This window comes from Melanotaenia boesemani, chromosome 3 (assembly GCF_017639745.1).
Source record: "Melanotaenia boesemani isolate fMelBoe1 chromosome 3, fMelBoe1.pri, whole genome shotgun sequence".
NCBI classification, from domain to species: Eukaryota; Metazoa; Chordata; class Actinopteri; order Atheriniformes; family Melanotaeniidae; genus Melanotaenia; species Melanotaenia boesemani.
Window position 1 is genome coordinate 27,705,394 of NC_055684.1, and position 18,960 is coordinate 27,724,353.

The 18,960-nt window shown below is 37.4% G+C and overlaps 2 protein-coding genes across 3 annotated transcripts; one reads left to right on the top strand and one right to left on the bottom strand.

Annotated features, from left to right (window-relative positions):
* Positions 1 to 788: 788 nt before the first annotated feature.
* tgfa (transforming growth factor, alpha) lies at positions 789 to 8,066 on the bottom strand. The gene is made up of 7 exons (XM_041980411.1): positions 7,736 to 8,066; positions 6,883 to 7,044; positions 6,551 to 6,730; positions 4,365 to 4,479; positions 3,821 to 3,970; positions 3,602 to 3,693; positions 789 to 1,535 (listed from the first exon to the last, which is right to left on the bottom strand). Exons 1-7 carry the CDS (start codon positions 7,773 to 7,775, stop codon positions 1,528 to 1,530), a joined length of 747 nt encoding a protein of 248 aa, XP_041836345.1. The 5' UTR covers positions 7,776 to 8,066; the 3' UTR covers positions 789 to 1,527.
* Positions 8,067 to 10,315: 2,249 nt separating this feature from the next.
* Positions 10,316 to 18,484, top strand: slc2a11a (solute carrier family 2 member 11a). Of its 2 annotated transcripts, XM_041980393.1 has the most exons (12): positions 10,316 to 10,722; positions 11,016 to 11,114; positions 11,781 to 11,941; positions 12,198 to 12,322; positions 12,455 to 12,584; positions 12,685 to 12,833; positions 13,677 to 13,864; positions 14,473 to 14,583; positions 15,685 to 15,786; positions 16,281 to 16,356; positions 16,745 to 16,872; positions 17,933 to 18,484. In XM_041980393.1, exons 1-12 carry the CDS (start codon positions 10,705 to 10,707, stop codon positions 18,149 to 18,151), a joined length of 1,506 nt encoding a protein of 501 aa, XP_041836327.1. In that variant the 5' UTR covers positions 10,316 to 10,704; the 3' UTR covers positions 18,152 to 18,484. The 2 variants fall into 2 exon arrangements, with proteins under 2 accessions (XP_041836327.1, XP_041836328.1); XM_041980394.1 differs by lacking the exon at positions 10,316 to 10,722 and having other exon boundaries at positions 11,020 to 11,114; positions 11,781 to 11,846.
* The last annotated feature ends 476 nt before the right edge of the window (positions 18,485 to 18,960 follow it).

The following is an 18,960-nucleotide window of genomic DNA, read 5'->3' on the forward strand; positions in this document are numbered from 1 at the left end:
ATAAATCTCACAAAGGTATGACACATGAGAAGACGTACATTAGGATCTTCAGAACATACATTTTTTTTTCTTATTGACACTCTTAAGTATTGACTGAATATGTTATGATATTTACACATGAATCCTGTAATTAAAAAAAGTCTGCAAAGCAAATAATGTCAGATACTGTAAACAAAAACATATTATCCTCTCACCATTTTTTTGGCATATAAATACCATCACATTCATTATATAGCATTTAATTTTTTTCTGCACCAAAACAAGCACATATTCAGCTTTATGCCAGCGTCAGTTTTTGATTATTGTATTGAATTCCTTCACCAATGATAATTCTTTTTAGCATTCAGAGGCTTTTCCATCTTTAAAAGTTTTTTTAATTCAAAGAGGCAATGCTATAACACACCACTATTCTCACACTGTTGCTTTAAATAAAAGTGCTGTAATTTTAAGTGCATGCATGGTGGCTGTGTAGGAACCATGTGCTTCTTCCCCGTCAGTGATAACTGAGGCAGTTACAAGTGTTTTTGGCATCTTGCACACGTGGATGCATTTATTAAGTGACAACATTGTGCAATGAGTGGATCCCCTATAAACCTATAAACAAACAGAAAGCAAACTTATAAAAAAAGTAGGATAGGACCAAGGATGTGCTTCTGTTGGTACGGTTATAGCTTGCAAAACCTCTGATGCATGATTGCATTCAAGTACAACTCAGGATTAAAAAATAAAATAGACAAATACTTCAGCTTCAGTAGCAATACTGACGTCAATTTTTTTTTCTTCCCCCCCCCCCCCAGATCACATCACAGCAATACTGGAACAACTCTAAGGTTGTAGTTTTTGTGCATAAATTCTCATTGAAGTCTAGGAAACCAATATTCATTCAGTCTGGTTAACAATTCCTACTCCTGTCAGGTGAAGTGAGATCTTTCTTTAAAAACAGACCCTAAAAAGGTTTTTAAAGCATGACTGCCCCCACGTTCAATTACTAAAAATTTTCTTTGTGCTTGTAGAGTTCTGGCAAGAAATGTGCAAATATATTAAAAGACAAACATAGGAATTGTGTTTTTTTGACTTGTGTAAATGAATTATTGTTGTCCCGCTGCCAAAAAATAAGTGCCTTGGCTACTTAGCCTCACACGGGATGATTGATGGCCTTCCAGATAATTTCTCATGTCCTCTAGGCAAGCCATAAACAGAAATCGGGACATGCAGAGCTCTTCCCATGCAGGATTTGGCAGCATCTTCCTTCTCAGAGGTTCAGACAGACTGTTGCAGTTCTGAGTGTATTTCCATAGAAACAATGTACAAACGTCCCTAGGTCGTTGCAGTCCAGAAGTCCCAGTTAGTGGAGAAAGAGTGTCATGGAACATCCAACCTTCCATGACAAGAAGCCCTACCTCAGTCTCATTGGAGATAATGCGTCATTCCTGGGCTGTTGTACCACTTTGGATGGAGTCCTGAGGGCTTGTGGGCCACAGATGAGAAAAACGCAATGATGCAAACAACTTCTTTTAAGATGTTCGGTCAAACCACTGAAAGATAAATGGTAGAAAGAGTCATTAAGATTTCTACTTATGATCTGAGGAACGAGTTGGCTGTATTCTACAGTCCTGGTCTGATGTTTTGTCATAATGGACATAAATGCATTGGGTTTTAAAGTAAATTTCACTGTACTGTTCTTTTTCTGAGGCAAGAGGATTGTACAACATACAGTACATCCTTAAAATGAAATAATTTAGTGCATAGACCCATAAAAGACATGAACATCTAAATATGTAAATAAATCCATATTGCAAAATCAGTAGTTCAAACAACTGCAGTTATAAAGGAGTTAGCCACGCTGCCAAAATTCGAAAGAAAAACCCAAATTGACACCTTTAGCTAACAGGGAACTGGCTCTGAACAGTATAAAATCCAGAACCACCAAGACGCAGATCTGTTGTAAACTGCATACTATAGGGAGACCATCCTGTCTATGCTGTCCAAGAGAGAGGTACCTGCTCCAAAATGAATCTTGTCAAACTCTGCCAAAGTTTGTAGCCAACAACAAGAACAAAGAAACGCTTCTACATTTAAAAAAAAAAGAAAAACTATTATAATTCATTGAAATATATGATTTAAACTGATTGAGTTAATTTAGCTGAAACAGATTTCCCTCGTTCGTGGACCTATGGCTGCTCTGACCTGTGCCATCACAGCAGTCCAGCAAGGAAAAATACTTTATCTGGCTTAATATGTTTAATCAACCCTGTGTTTTACACCTCAGAGGAAATACAGAAATCCCATTTTTGGACTGTAGCAACTCAGAAAAAATAAAGCTCCAGGCCTTTAAATTCTGGGTGCTTCAAGTGAGAATAAGGTCCTCACTTTAAAATACTCATTATGTGTGTGGAATACATGAAGTGGATCATTCTAATCTTATGAAATGGCTCTTCCACAGTTTTGACCTCAACGTTTCCAATAATATATGGACTACACAAGTACACCAACAAATTCAACTGAACACTAATAATTCTGACAAAAAAAAAAAAAAAAATGTATTCAGCACATCCACCCTGAACTCTGACAGAGGCTAGATGATGCATCTGGTCAAGGTGCAACTTGATAATAACCATTTAACCAAAAATTAAAGCTGAGTTTACATTTTAACCTAGGTTATTTTAATTCTAACCAGTAAAACAAAATTACATACTCCAATTTCTTTTTGCATAAGTAAATACAACTATTTTTACCTGATGAATGTGTGTACACTTCTTTTACTGTCTACCTTTATCATATTCAACAAAACCAATACAAGACCTGTTTAAAAAAATAAATAAAACATGTAAATGAGCTATATTGTTTCACGTGACGACTGCAAACACAGCCACCATGGTGTGGATTAACCTACAGATACAATTACTATTCAGTTCATGTAGCTTTTGCTAAAGTTACATCAAGAAGCTCTCTTTCCTCTCCTCTACCCTTATTCCCTAGAGTTCAGGATTCCCTCCTTTATTTTGGTCACTTTCCCACACTGTCAATTTCACCTCATTTTTAATCTGATGTCACTGCTGAAGCCCAATGATCTTCTTGGAGGACGATCTTTTTACTCAATCCAGTTCCCCCGTCTTAAAAATCTCTCTTTCATTCTTTAGATTGGCTTTTACACAGCCCTACTCCTCCATCTGAAGTGCCTACCATGTTTTTTTTTTTTATTTTTTAGCCCATCCACCACCAGCTCCTGTCTTTACCCCCTAACTCAGCGTGGCCTTCCATCATGGTCGAATTGTGAAACATTTTCTAACTCTATACATTCAGTTTTGTTATTTCCTTCTGGTCCTAATAGAATTAGTTGGCTTAAGCCATTTCATACCCAAACAGATGCAATTATCATTTTTAACCACTGACATTTAGAAAAAACTTAGAGACAGAGATGTCATCATTCTGACTTCACAGCCAGGGAAGCTGTGTACTTTCTGCCTAAATACAGGCAGTGTCTACGCTGTAAGTATTGGACATCTGTGCTCATTCTTTTCCTTAACTCATCTTTCTCCAGTATTTAATATGTACGTGGAAATGTTAAAAGGCACTTTCTCTCAGTAATGAAATAAAGTACCACTCTCTGATGGATAGCAGGACCCTCCATGCTTCTCTGCAACATAGTGGTGTGCACGACTCCGCCTCCGGCAGTCTTGCCTCCACCAACAACTAAAAAAGAAAAAAAAATGCAAAAGTGGTGGTCTTCACAGAAGTATGTGTGTTTTGTCGTAAACATTGCAGCTTAACAGCTATGAAGCTGGTCTACAACACAAGATGTTTTGTGAGCGTAACTTACTGCAGGAGTGAACACAACACCATGATGAGAACACAGCCAATCACACACAGAACCAGAACTGTGGCAACGGTTTGCTGTTTGTGGTTGGTCGCTACCACAGCAAGCAGGTCTGCGTGCTCACATCTCATCCCAACAAAGCCTGGATGACACCTGCAGCACAGAGGAAATCTAAAGAATCAGGAGTTTGTGGATTTTATCACATTATTTGCTAATATGTTGTCAATTTTAGATAAAATATCCAAGGCGGTTTTGTTTTATCCAGTTTTGCTTCAACTACATTAACAACGCAGAGCAGAGATTAAACTTTTCACTTAATGAATTTAAAAATGAAAAACAATTGTATGACTTTGAAATAATGTACAGCTCCAAACTACTCAGTTTGAAATGAGCATTGAGTACTTTAAACTGGTTAGAATACAGTACCAATATGACCACAGCAATTTGCAGTGAGTTAGCAACATCTTAGTGGTGGAGGCATTGCCTTTACATGTCAAAATCATAAACACAACTTAGTACTTTACAATTACAAATCTTTTGAACTTACACACATGCAGGCGTCTCCTCCAGTATCAGGAAGCGACAAGTGCCATGAAAGCAGAAATGCTGGTGAGAGTCTGGACAGTCATCAAAATGAGAGCGAACAGCTGCTGCCACAAATTCTGTCAGGATGATAGATAATATTGTTATTTGTGATGTTAATGTTGTCACAGACAGGTACTGTAGGCGGCTTTCGGAATTGGAAGACATTGTTTTTGCATAAATTAAAGCTCCAGTATGTAATATTTACAGGGTTCAATTAGCAGAAATGTATTAATAAAAAAAGTCATTTTATTGCCAAAGACTGTGCATTTTTAATCATTGACTTTCACACAGTCCAACATTGTTCTAGCTAACATTTTCACATCTACAGGACTGTGCTACAAAGCTGGATTAGTGGATTATCCAAGTAACTTCAGATTCAGTTCTGGATATCTAGATTTCTAGGTTCAGCTCTGGATCATCAGATCTAGATCATTGTGCATTATTGTTGTCTCAGTGATAGCGACCACATTTATTTCACGTAAATGATATTCTTTTCTTTGTTTCCCCAACTTTCTTTCCTGCTTTGGCTGCAGCCGCTTCGTTGCTTTTCATCCTGCTAGAAATATGACTGGTCATCTGATGCCAAATCCACCAATTATACAAGAACGTGCACATACCCAGTGTCAGAAAACCTGAACCTTTATATTGTTCATATTCTGCGTGTGTTTAACCTAATTTAAAGAACAAATTCAAAGGTCCTTCCAGAGTCTCTTTGCTCCAGCACACCTCATTCACATGAACAGATCGCAACAGGCTTTAGCACAACTTGATGAACAGCTGACGGGATGATTAAAATTAGGCATGCTGTAAATAGTAAACACGTTTTAAAACAGTAACCAAAATCAAATCACTGTGGTTGGTAAGCTGGTTCTCTTGCAGCATTTTTCCCACCAACATTAAATGGGTTCTGTTCTGGTTTGCACATCCAAATGAAGAGGTCAAGAACCGAAGCATTTAGTTCCCAACTAAAACAGCTTTTTATGAACAAACCATTATACAGACAGAAGAGTGTACAAGTTCGATCTCTAGAAAAATGAATCCTTGATTATCGATCATGACACAGCTGAATGCCATTCACCTAAAAATAGAAAAAGCCTTTCAGACACCTGCAACAGAACCATGCACTAAATCCTAAAGCTGACGCCCACATCACCAACAGTAAGCTGTAGCCTGTACTTCCTGGCTATGTGTGGATTTGATATCTTACATCACTGACTGTACCTTGGAGACAAAAATTACACAGATACACACACACACACCAAAAAAAAAAAAAGGAAAAAAACTCCCAATAAGACACCTTAGATTAAAAAAGACCATATCCCTCCAGCAAACACAGTTAAAAAGGGAGAAATTAAAGCCTTCAGTTTTATCTTTTAAAGCATTTATTTAAGTTTTCACTCTAATTAAACACAACTAGATCTAATTTAAAAAGCACCCAGACAAAACAAGACATTTCCTACAATTAAGTTGTAAAGTCAAATTCCTTCATTACTGACTCAAAAAGATATCAGTGTTGCACAAGCACGCAAAACAGATGCCACAGTGTTGAAATCAGGGTGAGAAGGACGATGATCATCCAGACAGATATTTGCTTTACAGCCTTCGTCACACATACTTCATTCCAACGGTAAATGGGCCCTTGGATTGCAGCCTACATGCATTGTTTCTGTCTTTCAGACTCCGTGAAAGCCTTCTGTTGTCCCTGAGGCATCTGCCTACCAAGCCCTCTCTCTTTCCATGTGATTTTGGCAGTCAGACGAGAGGAACACTGACACAGAAGCCAGCTTTTAGGGAAAGTAAGGTGCTTTTCAGATTATAATTCAATACTGTAGGGGCAACATTTGTGAAATAGCTGAACATACTGCTCCTTATCTTGAGTTTATTACAATTGCTGCCCCCGCTGACGCTAAGAGGATCAATTATCAGTGTGCGCCACACTGTCTGTACAATGGTGATTCACTGCAGCTCAATGGGAAACAGTTTGATGAACTCCTGCTGTGTTTAGCATAGCTGCTTGAGTGGATTCGGTGGCATCATGAGGAGAAATGCCTCATTTCATGCGAACTACACCAAATTGTTCTCCTAACACGAACTGACAATAACTTCTGACTTTCTGCTGCACCTTCACATAACTCGACTGAAACTTACTTTTAGTTGGACGTTTGTTAGTAGTTGCAATAGCTTTTCTGGTTGTGGAGCTTCTGCTGATGGATGTTGGAGAGATACTTGTTAAGGTGTTAGAGGCAGCAGGAGAGGTGGCATGGATGGAAACTGTGGCATCAAAATCTGTTGCAATGGTCTGCTCTACTCCAAATGAGACGAGGGAACCTGGTGACATGTGGCACAAAACAAATATGAAATGTAAGAACAGTAAACTCAGGTTTTATTCACTGGAAGCATCACTGCAGTGAAAGTGGATGTGGAGGTTCATGGGAACATGCAGAACATGAAATACAGAGATTTTCCACTGCATGACTTACTTTTAATGGTAGGGATGGTAGTTGTAGTTGTGCCTCTGTCATTGGTCGTCCCAGAGGTGCTATGGGATATATTGGGAGCAGCTATGGAGTTTGTGTCAATAGAAATGTTGGCTTCAATAATTGCTGAACTGCTCGGCCCTGCTCCAAATGTAAAGAGAGAACCTGCAAGGGGGAAAATAGACAAGTGTAGAACAACCCAGTTCTGCTAAAGACCTGTAGACAATGAGCTCCTGCAGGGCTATAGCTTAATAAAAAATAAATAAACAAAAAACACAATACTCAGGATGGTAGACAGAAGAATACATGTATGCATTACCCTTCAAACAGCCAGTTGTCATATTTTACCATAACTACAAACTTTTCAGTTAACCTGTCAGTGACCATGGGGTAGAGATGCTTCATTAGCTCAACTTTGTATCCAGCAATGGTTAACAGGGTCAAGCATCCACTAAAAGGATGAGACCAAAGCACTATAAATACAGCTGGCATTGCGAGGACATGCAATCACAACCAGAGACGGAAGACGCCCCACTGAAACACCAAGGAAAAAAAGACAACCAATGATGAAAGACCATTATTAAAATCCTCAATTTAAATTACTTAGTCATTAAAGCAATAAAAAACAAATGCCTGATCAAATAAACCACAGATAAATCATTAGGGTTGTAGCGGCAGTCTATTTAAATTACGAAGAGTTTATTTTAGATTAGCCAACGAGGGATAAAGTCCCATTAAAACGGTCAAAAATAAGTTATTTCTCTATTTATCTGCGTGCCTCGATCAGTCCGAACGACACTTGAATTCAACTTTAACCAGCCCCAAAAACAAACAAATAAATAAATCGCCAACTTACCGCTAATGATAAATATAGCGTCCCAGAAAATCCGAGTCATTCTGTCGACTGGGGTCTGAAAATCAGCTTTACTCAAAACGCGGGTGTGTTAGGAAACCACATCAGTGCCGCTGGCTCCAGAATGAACCGCAGCAGTGGCGGCGGAGATCATTTAATCCGGCGATCACAGGGCAGACCTGTCGACCAGTGTCAAACGCAAACATCTGATCCACTGGAAAATTAGATGAGGTCGTTGATAAGTGATTCAATCGAAGTTGTCTTTTCTCTCCTGGACGTCCGAGCGTTTAACTTCGCGGTGCTCAATTGAGGAAACTCTCGTAATCCCGTCAGAACAAACCAATTAGAAGCAGAGGGGGGAGGAGGTTATTATGACCTCAATATGACACTTTTTGTTTCCTTGTTTTATATACAAGTTTATTTTATATGTTTGTTTTTTATCATAATCATAATTCTGCTGTATTATTATTATTTTATATGTTCTATTAGAGAGTAATCTGATTTAACCTGACAATGAACGATATCAGGCATCTTTGTCCCTTCTTAGAGTGACATCATACAATGAATTTTCCCGTTAAGAATGGATTTCTCAAATTTGACTGCTTGTTTTGCTATGTCTGATAGAGTAAGCCTCCCAGACCATATAAGGTTTAAGAAGAAATAAAGAAATTACATACTCGAATTATTTTGCTTTGGTTTCACTCAATCCCAGGACGTAGGCTCGTGATGATGTTGTTTAATCCCATATAGCCTACTCTTACCACTCCATTTTTTTTATTTTGTTTTTTATTTATTTTCCTGTTGTGTTGTATTTTTATTTAACTGTGTCTTGTGGCCTCTGGTTTACACATGATGAATTTACGTCTCACAGGCCTCATGCAAAATTGACGCAAACCCAATTAAGTTGTTTTAATACGTAGTTTTTCATTTCTCGGGTTAGGGAGCTGACTGTTTTACAGTTAAATGACCGTTTTTCAAATGCACAATGTTTTGCGACTATAACACTGAGTTTCCACCAGATTTGCGGCAGAATCACATAATATCTGTAGTCAAAGATTGCACTTTTAATGTCTAGCTGGCTCTTCTGACCTATCCAGTAATGTAACTATTTCCGTTGTACACACTTGTCTATATCACCTCACCTCAAACAGCCCCTGCATTAGCTGCAGTTCAATGGTTTGAATTGTTAACGGGCAACATGTTTCATAAATCAAAGCGGCAGGAACAAACTAGCTCCATCTGCTGGTAATAAGTAATTATTACGTTGACTAAAAGTTCAAATAAATTGTGACTATGTAAAGAGTAAAGCTTAAATATATAAATACGTTCAAATTTGCGGCATGAAAGCTCAGTTTACAGATTATTTGATACAGTAACAATTTGGCTACGGTTACAGTACTGAAAGAATAACTATAGTTGAATTTTTGTGACAGAAAAACATTTTTTTTTACATAAAATGCTTTCAGTTAAACTCTTTCCAAGCTGTTTACAATATATAAAAGTGATGTAAAAATTATTAACCACCATATGAAATCTGCGTGAAGTTAACTTCCTGATAAAACGAAGGATTTGCTTCAAAGTTTTTCTCATTATCAATGAAGTGTAAGTAGTAGTGCACTTAGACATACAGTGCAAGATCATCCTAAGTAAACAGTTGTTTATGAAAAATATTTGTAAAGACATTTGCTTTATATTTTACATCAGATAACCACTTTAGTTGTGATCAGTTTTCTTCAAATCGAGACCCTTTTTTCATTCACTTACTTATTTTTAAGGATTTATTTTCCAAGTGCCATCCTTTTTCCAGTTTGTTCCCCTTCATGGTCCCCCATCAAAATGTTTCTAGATGCACCCCTGCTATGAGCAGCGAAAGATAAAAACTCATTGGTTTTCAATGTTAGTGATCCAGTCCCATTAACTTTATCTGTAAGTGTGTGACAGATTTACAATGGCCTGACCTCCCATGTCCCACTATTATTATATATATATATAACATACCAAATGCCTAAAAGAAATTATCAACAGATGTGATTCAGGTACACCTTTATTTATTTATTATTTTTATTTCTTTTGTTTGTCCTCCATGTAGGTAAAATAATTTAAAAAAATGCAGTTTGGCGCAGCAAACTCTGACAAACTCTAGTTATATATAGCGGGTATTTCACAACAGAAAACAAACCACGAGGAGTTTTATTGTCTTCTTAAAATAGTTTTTTTTAATTACTCAGAACCGAAAAACATGACAAATGTTTATTGCTTAAGATCACGTGATGCCGCGGCGGCCTATGTGCCGGGAATTAGACTCAGCCCAATTTAACCTGTCTGTGAGACATACCTGTACCTAAAACAAGGCTTTTTGTGCATTTATTTAACTTATCACAATTCGGATACAAACTTTAAACAAACCGAATAAAATCACAAAATGATTCACCACAGATATCTTATGGCTTATTTAGAAAAAAATATGTACTGAGGATGTCGTGTAGCTACAGTCGATGTATGCATAAAAAATACTGAAAACGATTCCTTCAAACACCTGTTTACTTATTTATTGAAGTCTCACGTGCAGCATCCACGTCTCTGTCCCTTTGCTGAACATCGTGGTTAATAGGAAACCTCACCGGCCACTTTGCGCATGCACAGCCGCTCTTAATTGCACACTGAAGCCATTAGGTAATATTTGTTGTTATCTCAGTCCTTCTGTCACATTGGTTAGGACTGTCTCTTGGTAAATCATTGTTGTGCCGTCTGAAGAGTCTTGGTGAGACGCCTCCTCTGTGCTTGACCGTGTGCGTTAAACGGCGGATTGCACAACTGCAGCCAATCACAAGAGGCCTGACTCCACAAGCACATGTATGCCGCAAATGCGTGCTCGTTAGTGTTGTGCTTGTTGGAAGTGGGCTTACCTCCGGTCTGTTTCACAGGACTTCATCAAGTAGTTTTTACATCTTTAACGCCATCTTCGTTTAACAATGTCAGGTGTGCAGAAGGTAAATTACACTTTTAGAGATATTATTTAGTTTGATATGTGAATTAGCTTTTTTTGTTGTTGTTGACCGTAGTTCTTCTATTTTATGGTCGTATGAAGAATATTATTAATCAGTTGACATTTGAAGACGGTAATAATCCGGCAGAGTACTTTTTCAGCCACAAGTGTTCAAACGTTTAAAAGTGTGTTATACTGATACTGCCTCAGTATTTTGTGACTTCACTGTCTTTTCTGTGCTCTCAGCAGTTCTGACTGAAAATTAAAGTTCATCTCTCTGTCTGTCTGCCTTGACAGAGCGGTACTCTGACGTTGGTGCTCATGGTTGCATCTGCAGCCATTGGAGGAACTCTTCAGTATGGCTACAACCTCGCCATCATGAATGCTCCCACAACTGTAAGTTTGAGTTTGTATGTGGGCATGTGTGTGAGGTGATTCCTTGTTTCTCATGGTTTTCAGTCTAGTATGTGGATGACAGTAGACAATGTTCTGTAAAAGAAGGTGCAAAGGGTCAAAAGTGGCTGTTCAAAAACTATAAAGTTAGACTACATCTAACATGGATGGTGTGGTGAAATAATTTAAATGATTACTAACTTCACCATCTGCAAACATAGCTGTGCACTGCCCAAATAAGCTGTACCAATCAGCACCTCTGTAATTTCACATTTAGGTCACAGTGTAATTTGACCTAAAAAAGGGAATTAGGTTTCTTGGGTTCATGTTCTCATTTTTTGTTGAATTTCATCCAGCAGTATTGTGTGGTAGAACCTAACTTTGGAGGCAGGAGTTTTATGACTCAACAAAACTCTTAACCAGGCCAAAAGACACAATTATTTTATTTAAATCGTTTGGAATAGACTTGCAGCTGCAAGATGACTATAACTGAAGGCACAAATCTTAGTGTGGATCACCATGAAAATGTCAACATATAAACTAATACAGGAATCTACACAAGCGAGGGTAATAAGTGTCAGGTTTAACTGCATCTTTGATAAAGTGGGTGTTTGTGTTTGGTTTACTGAGTAATACTTTAAAGGTTGACCTTCATCTCTTTCCTTACAGTTTATTCAAACTTTTATCAATGAAACATTCCTGGAACGGTGGGACATCCAGTTGGAGAATTACCAGGTGACTTTGGTGTGGACAATCATTGTCTCTATCTTTTCATTGGGGGGGTTTGCTGGAGCTCTCATTGCCGGACCTATGACCATACGCTTTGGAAGGTAATATGAAATGAAGAGTGTGAATGATAAACCTGTCATTGTTCATTTACTCTTCCTTGTCTTGGATGCAAGTGATCCTGCAAATTATGGTGAATTGAGTTTTGATTTTAATTTATGTTAGGAAATGAAACTGCACTATGTTTTATCGTTGTTAAAAAGATCTAACACGAATGGTTCATGAATATCTACTTTTTGGGATTAAGATTAATGAGAAAAAAACAACAAAAAAAATTTAATTTCAATTTCCCTCCATAAGGAAGAACTGTCTGCTGCTGAACAACATTTTCCTCATGACTGGTGCTCTCTTAGCACTGACAAGTAGAGCTGCCAAGTCTTTTGAGATGATCATTATCTCACGTGTTCTTATTGGAATCAATGCAGGTATGTCAGTCAAACTTCTCCAAAGCAGTTAGAAAGTCACTTTACTCTCTCATTTTATATTTCCATTATGCATAAAGCATAATGACCAGAGAACTTCTGTTTATTCACAGAAAACCAATTTTTGTTTTGCAGGAATCAGTATGAATGTGCAGCCCATGTATTTTGGAGAAAGTGCACCAAAGCACTTAAGGGGGGCCATCTCCTTGTCTTCTGCTGTTTTCACATCATTTGGTGTTGTGTTGGGGCAGGTGGTCGGACTCAGGTATGCTCGTAATTTGTCAAACAGGCCAATTTTGAATTTGAAAAAATGTGTCTAGAGTCAAAAGACATGCACAATAACACTTTGGATTGTTTATTTAAAGAGAGATTTTGGGCAGTGAGCCATGTTGGCAGTACCTACTTGCAAGTAATGCCATTCCTGGCCTTATTCAGCTTCTAACCCTGCCATGGTTCCCCGAGAGTCCCAGATACCTGCTCATCGACAAGGGGGACAAGGAGGCTTGTATTAATGGTAATGAACGTGATATGTTAACCACTAATGGAATGCAATCATTCTTCGTTCTCGTGTTTCAACTTTAATTTCAATTTCTTCAAATGTACCTCTTCTGCTTTACTAGAGTTTGAAGAAAAACATTGGAGAAAGATCTAAAATGTATATCTACGTTTTCCTTGCAGAACTTTGCTAATGCTTCCTACGTGATTTCCTCCCTCATCATATTTTTTTTTTTTTTTCCCCCTTTGGAAGAAAACGACTACCCCAACAAACTAACAAATGAAACTCTATTAAGTTAAAAGTAAACTACCACATATCCCTTCTTTGTCATCCACGTTTGTTTTCCTTTACTTAACAACATCACTAAGAAACACTTGAATAATGCCTGTCTACTGTCTGGACTGGCACACAAAACAAACAAACAAAAAACATCAGGCTTACACTTAGTAGTTAAACAAATTATTTGACCAATCAAATGAATCCTTTGCGGAGACAAGGCTTTAAAGAGACAACAACCCAGACAGTGTTTCAGACAGAGGGTGACATGAGCTTCTTCTGCTATCTACACTAGAAGAAAATGTTTTCAGAGCATTAAAGTGTTTAACCTTTCTTATGATCTATCAGTCTAAATAATGTACGATAGAAGAGGCTATACTGCAGCAATGACAGAAGCCTCTTTTACATGAAAAAGGTAGATTTCACTGGTAACTGCTTTATCTGTAATTATGTATTTTACATGTATTAGTATAATCTTTTTTAACCACAGCTAAAAGTTATATGTGAAATTAATGTAAGAAAAACACATCTATGAATAAAAACAAGCTTATTCTCAGGTATTAACTGTAGTTTTCTCCTTGTCAGCTCTGAGGCGTCTAAGAGGCTGTGAGGTACAAAGCAGCGAACTTGACGAGATCCTGCAGGAACAGGCTGAAACCAAAGGCATGAGGCCGAGCCGACCATGGGACCTTTTTACTGATCGGGCTGTTCGCTGGCAGCTCATCTCTGTCATGATCATCAGCAGTGCCATGCAGCTCTGTGGTAATGATTCGGTATGATGAAACTGGCATGCTCTGACTGAGTATTATTGCTATGATCCACAAGACATTCAAATACTGATTAAGATGTGGTTGGCTGAGAGTGTTACTATTTTTCCATGAGAATCTGTGTAAGTGATCTGAGGGTACAGAAGCAGGATCAGATGCTCTTCTGGCCACAGTTTCCTTTTGCGTAGTTGAAAGGTTGGTTAGAAATGTGAGATGATCCATTAGCAGTTTGTTCAACGCCCAGGTTTCTATACAGTATGTTCCTGCAGGGCACATTAAAAATGTAAGCTGATGATGAAGCATCGTCTCGCCCTGTAATGCTCAATAAATATTGCAAAGACAGCTTATTGTTCTTAATGTACATTATAAGAGCCATTGTTATTCATTGATGTTTTCCTCTTTTAGCTTTGGGCTGTATACTTCAGCAGCAGAAAATGCTGAGAAAACATTGTGTTTCTTGGCTTTTACACATGCTTGGCAGATTTAGAAGGGACTTTGTATTAACACAATCACTAAATGTACAAATACTTGTATAATCTGCTTATCAGCAGCTAAACTCTGGTAACAAGCAATGATTCGTTTCACTATTTTCCCATAATTTGCTCTTCTTACAGATATATTTCTATGCATCGTATGTGTTTAAAGAGGCTGGGATAGCTGATGATACAATCCAGTATATCACAATTGGCACTGGGACATGTGAGTTTACAGCCTGTATAATGTGTGTAAGTATCCATCATCGAAGCTCACTTTATGTAACCAGCTGGAGACAAAGAGACACTGTTGTTGGCATTCTTTGTAAGGCTTTCATAAAGGAGGCAAATAGGTGAGAATAGCTGCAAGCCTTGTAAATACACAATATTTTGCATGCTTTTTCACTGAGATGACATAGCAACAACACCCACAGACTGCCCCCACTAATAAGTCACTTCAGTTTATTTTGTTTTTTGTTTCTACACAGAACCAAGACAAAACATAAGTCATTCTTGTGTCTTGGGGGAACCTGAGGGAAACACTTAAGTATGATATTTTTTTTAGACAGCTGAATCAACTTGAGCATGAAAGGATGCAAACAGTTCTTTAGAGCAATGATGGAAACTCTTTTCTCCTGTATGATATGGCAAACCAACAACCAACAAGACAAGAAAAAAAACTGCTGTTATAATTGTTTTTAAATGAGCTCACCACTAAATCAGAACCATAAAGACATCAACAATCATGCAAAAAATTCCATTTCTTTATAGTCACCCTTTAGCAAACCACATTCTAAACACCTCACTGGTTGAACAAGAACATGGACTTAAATCTACTGCTCTAAGATCAAGGGACGGGTAGTTGTTTATTCTCAGCCCAGCTCCTGCACCACCATTTTCCTTATTTATTTATTTCCATGCAATATATTGTATATGGTTTGTCTGAACAACTTTATTTAGCTTGTTAATACACATTCATTCTGCCCTTTCACACATGAGAGTAAAGGTTGTACCACTTTGTAATTTTGCCTTTTCATCTCACAATATTTAAAAACATCTAGCACTGAGGATACCAAGCAGTTTTTCAGAGGTTATTTCGACTCATTTTTCATTCTTTGTGCAACAATGTGGGATCACTCTTTATTAGGGACAGGTCGGAGCTGCAGGCAGGCCAGTTCGATACCAATACCTTCTTCTTCCTCAGCCATGCCTTTGTATTTTGTGCTGAATTTAGTTAGCATTGCCTTGTTGAAAAATCTATAGATGTTCACAACTAAATTGGATTTGCTTCCACATAAGTCTTGAATATAAATTAACCATAACAAAGTCTAATAAATTATTTTATACTTTTAGAACCTGCTGATTGAACGGAAAGGTCGAAGGTTCATGTTGATGGGAGGATTCATCCTCATGACCATCTGGGCCATCGTCTTCACAATCGCTCTTGCATTTGAGGTGCTTATCTGGCTGGTCTTGTTTATTATTAATAAATCATTACAGACATTGTATGATCAAACAGTGTAAGAGATGAGGATTTGTCTTGGTGGACAAATACAGTGATTTGACTTTAATTGCTCATTTCAAATAGATGGCAGTGTGCAATGTTGAATGTCTTAATAAACTGAAACTATTTTTAATTTGTTTATGTGCTATAAGAAAGACTGCTTCTGAGGCATTTCAGTGTGACAGTATCACCACTTGGAGGTATAATGAGTCAATATTCAGAAAGGTGTTTATCTGATTTGAATAAGGGACATTTTGACATTAGAAGATGTGGGTTTGTGGAGAATTTTATCTAATACTGCTGCATTAGTTGAGAATTTTTTACAGCGATCCTCTCTTATCTTTAACACATGATCAGTCTTTGAGATATCAAAGTGTCAAAAATGCTTGATTTGATTTCTTCTTATCAGTGTGTTGTTTATCGCTTTCCCCTCACATACAAACAGCACTACATATCCTGGATGTCATACCTGAGCATGGCCTGCATCTTCACCTACATTCTCAGCTTTGGCATGGGACCAGGTCAGTTAACAAAATTCATTTTCAGTTTTACCAATGACAGCGTCTAGAAATGTCCCAAGATGCAACCATCACACGAAATATATTTAACTGTTTTCTTTCCCAACATTTTTCATCGCTCATTTTAACACATACCAACCTATTTATCATTATCACCAAGTGTCAAAATATACAAATTTAACACTTATGAGTGTAGGATTTTCCACACATGTTCAAACCAGAGGTGAAGTTTCTGCATTGTAATATAACCGAGTAGCAAATTCCACTATCATCTAATGTTGTAGGATTTGGGATTTGATTCTCGGAAGTACAGAATAGTCCAAACCAAGCTGTGCTGAAGGAAGAAAGATAATAAGGCTGACTGTGATGGTATGTTTTATCCTTCCCTCAGCTGGAGTGACCGGCATTCTTCCCACAGAGATCTTCAACCAGACTGCTCGGCCAGCAGCCTACATGATTGCTGGCTCCATGATGTGGCTCAACCTGTTCATTGTTGGAATGATTTTCCCATTTCTAGTGGTCAGTCTGCTGCTATATTTATTTGTGCCTCTATAAACTGATCTGAAGTAATTATAAATGAGATTTAAAAGGCTAGAAACAATTCTTAATGCGATTACTAAGAGACTGATAGTCTGTGATTTGTGCTTTATATGCCAGTGTGGGTTGTCAGTTATTAAAAGCAGTTTCTGACAGATGAATCATAATTTACATTAGTGCACTGATGTCTAACTTATAGGGAAAAGCAGAATAACTTTGAAGTTTGCAGATCAAATAACTAATAACTTTAGTTCACTGTCTATAATGTCGTCAGTCCAGTTATCAATGCTGCTGTACATGTCAGCAGATACGAGGTGTTGCAGCAAGGAAATGTCTAAAACCTGCACGACATTGGCCCAAGGGGTCTAGAGCTGGTAATCTCTGGGATAAGGGATATAAACATGGATGTAGCAGGACAGAATACTCCGAGGTCTTGATTACTGATGTTGGGCAGCTGGTGGAGCACAGCTCAAACTCTAGCATACTTAAATCCATTTCTATAATAATAAGACAGACAGAGAAAAATCCATAAGATGGCAGCAATGCAAAATAAAGAACGTCAACTGCTGTAAAGCAAAAGAAAAAAAAAAAGTTAAATAGTTAAATACAGTTAAATAGTCAAAAAATTACCTTCTACACTTTTTTTAGGTTATTTTCTTTAACCTTAATACAGTGGTTCCCAAACCTTTTCTGCAGGGCCCCCTTTCCATTGATAATGTCACTGTATCTTACTAGTACTGTAAGATGTAACATAGCATACAGTTTTGTTTTTTATAAATCTTGGTCTGAAATAATAATAATAATAATAATAATAATAATAATAATAATAATAATAATAATATACTCAGTCTTGTGCCTCAACTGAGGAAATGAGGAATATTCTCTTTCTTATCACTTAAAATATTTATTATTCAGAGAGATTTGTTTAATTAAGGTTTACCCCCAGACAAATATTAAACATTTTATTGAAACTACTGAAGGAGCATCCTGACTGCACAATATAATAAATATCTGACAACATTTTGTTGCTTTTCCTTCTCAGAGCGGACTGAGTGAATACTGTTTTGTGCCTTTCGGAGCCGTCTGTTTGATGTCTGCACTATACATTGGCTTCTTTCTGCCTGAGACCAAGGGGAAGTCTCTATCAGTCATCACACGTGAATTCCACAAACTCAACTTCAAAGGACAGGACACAAGTTTGGAATCGCAGCCCCAAGCTCAGTATCAGCTAGGAGAAGTGTGCCTTTCCACGGCCTTGTAGACAAACTGAAACAATGAACCCATGTGTGCCTTACTTGGACCTAATCTGCTTCAGCTTGAAGTCATACACTCTGACAGGAGAGCTGAAGTCACTGTGATACATTGATTAACTCCTTTATCTGGAGTTTATTTGTTTAGTTTTTTTCTATGACATTTGCACATTGCATGCTTTGTTGCTCTTTGTCACAGATTGTTGTGATACAAAAAATATTTAGATTATTTTTGATTTTGTGACTAAAAAGAGATTGTTTTATGGATAATAAACTGTGTGTTTTTATGTTAACAGATACAACTGACCAAAAAATTGGTTTGTTTTTAAGCTTTTTTTTGTAAAGATGGAACATTTTAGCCTGTAAAGAATAAATAAATAAATTGTGATTTGATATTGTAAAGTTTGTTCTTCCAGTATTTATTAACTATTGCTTTTAATTACAAGAACTGTTAATCTTATCTCATGAAAACAATGTGCTTTAGTAAAAAAAAAAAAAAGTAATAAAAAACAGAATTGAGAAAATCACAAAAACAGGTTTTTAAATAAATAAAATACAGTAAAAAGAATCAAATGAAGTAGCCTAAACAAGGTAAAATAATAATTCAGTTAAAAGCTAAATTAAAAAGGTCTTGAGACTTTTTAAAAGCATCAAACAGGTTTGAGATTCCCTGGCAGGCCGTTAAACAAGGGCCGTAGTGGTGGAAGGAAGCCTCGCTGTAGGTTTTAGTCCTGACTTTAGAACCAACTAAAAGGCTGGTACCAGAGGACCTCAGGGTCCGCAAGGGCTCCTAATTTTATTGTAGGTCAAATAAATAAGA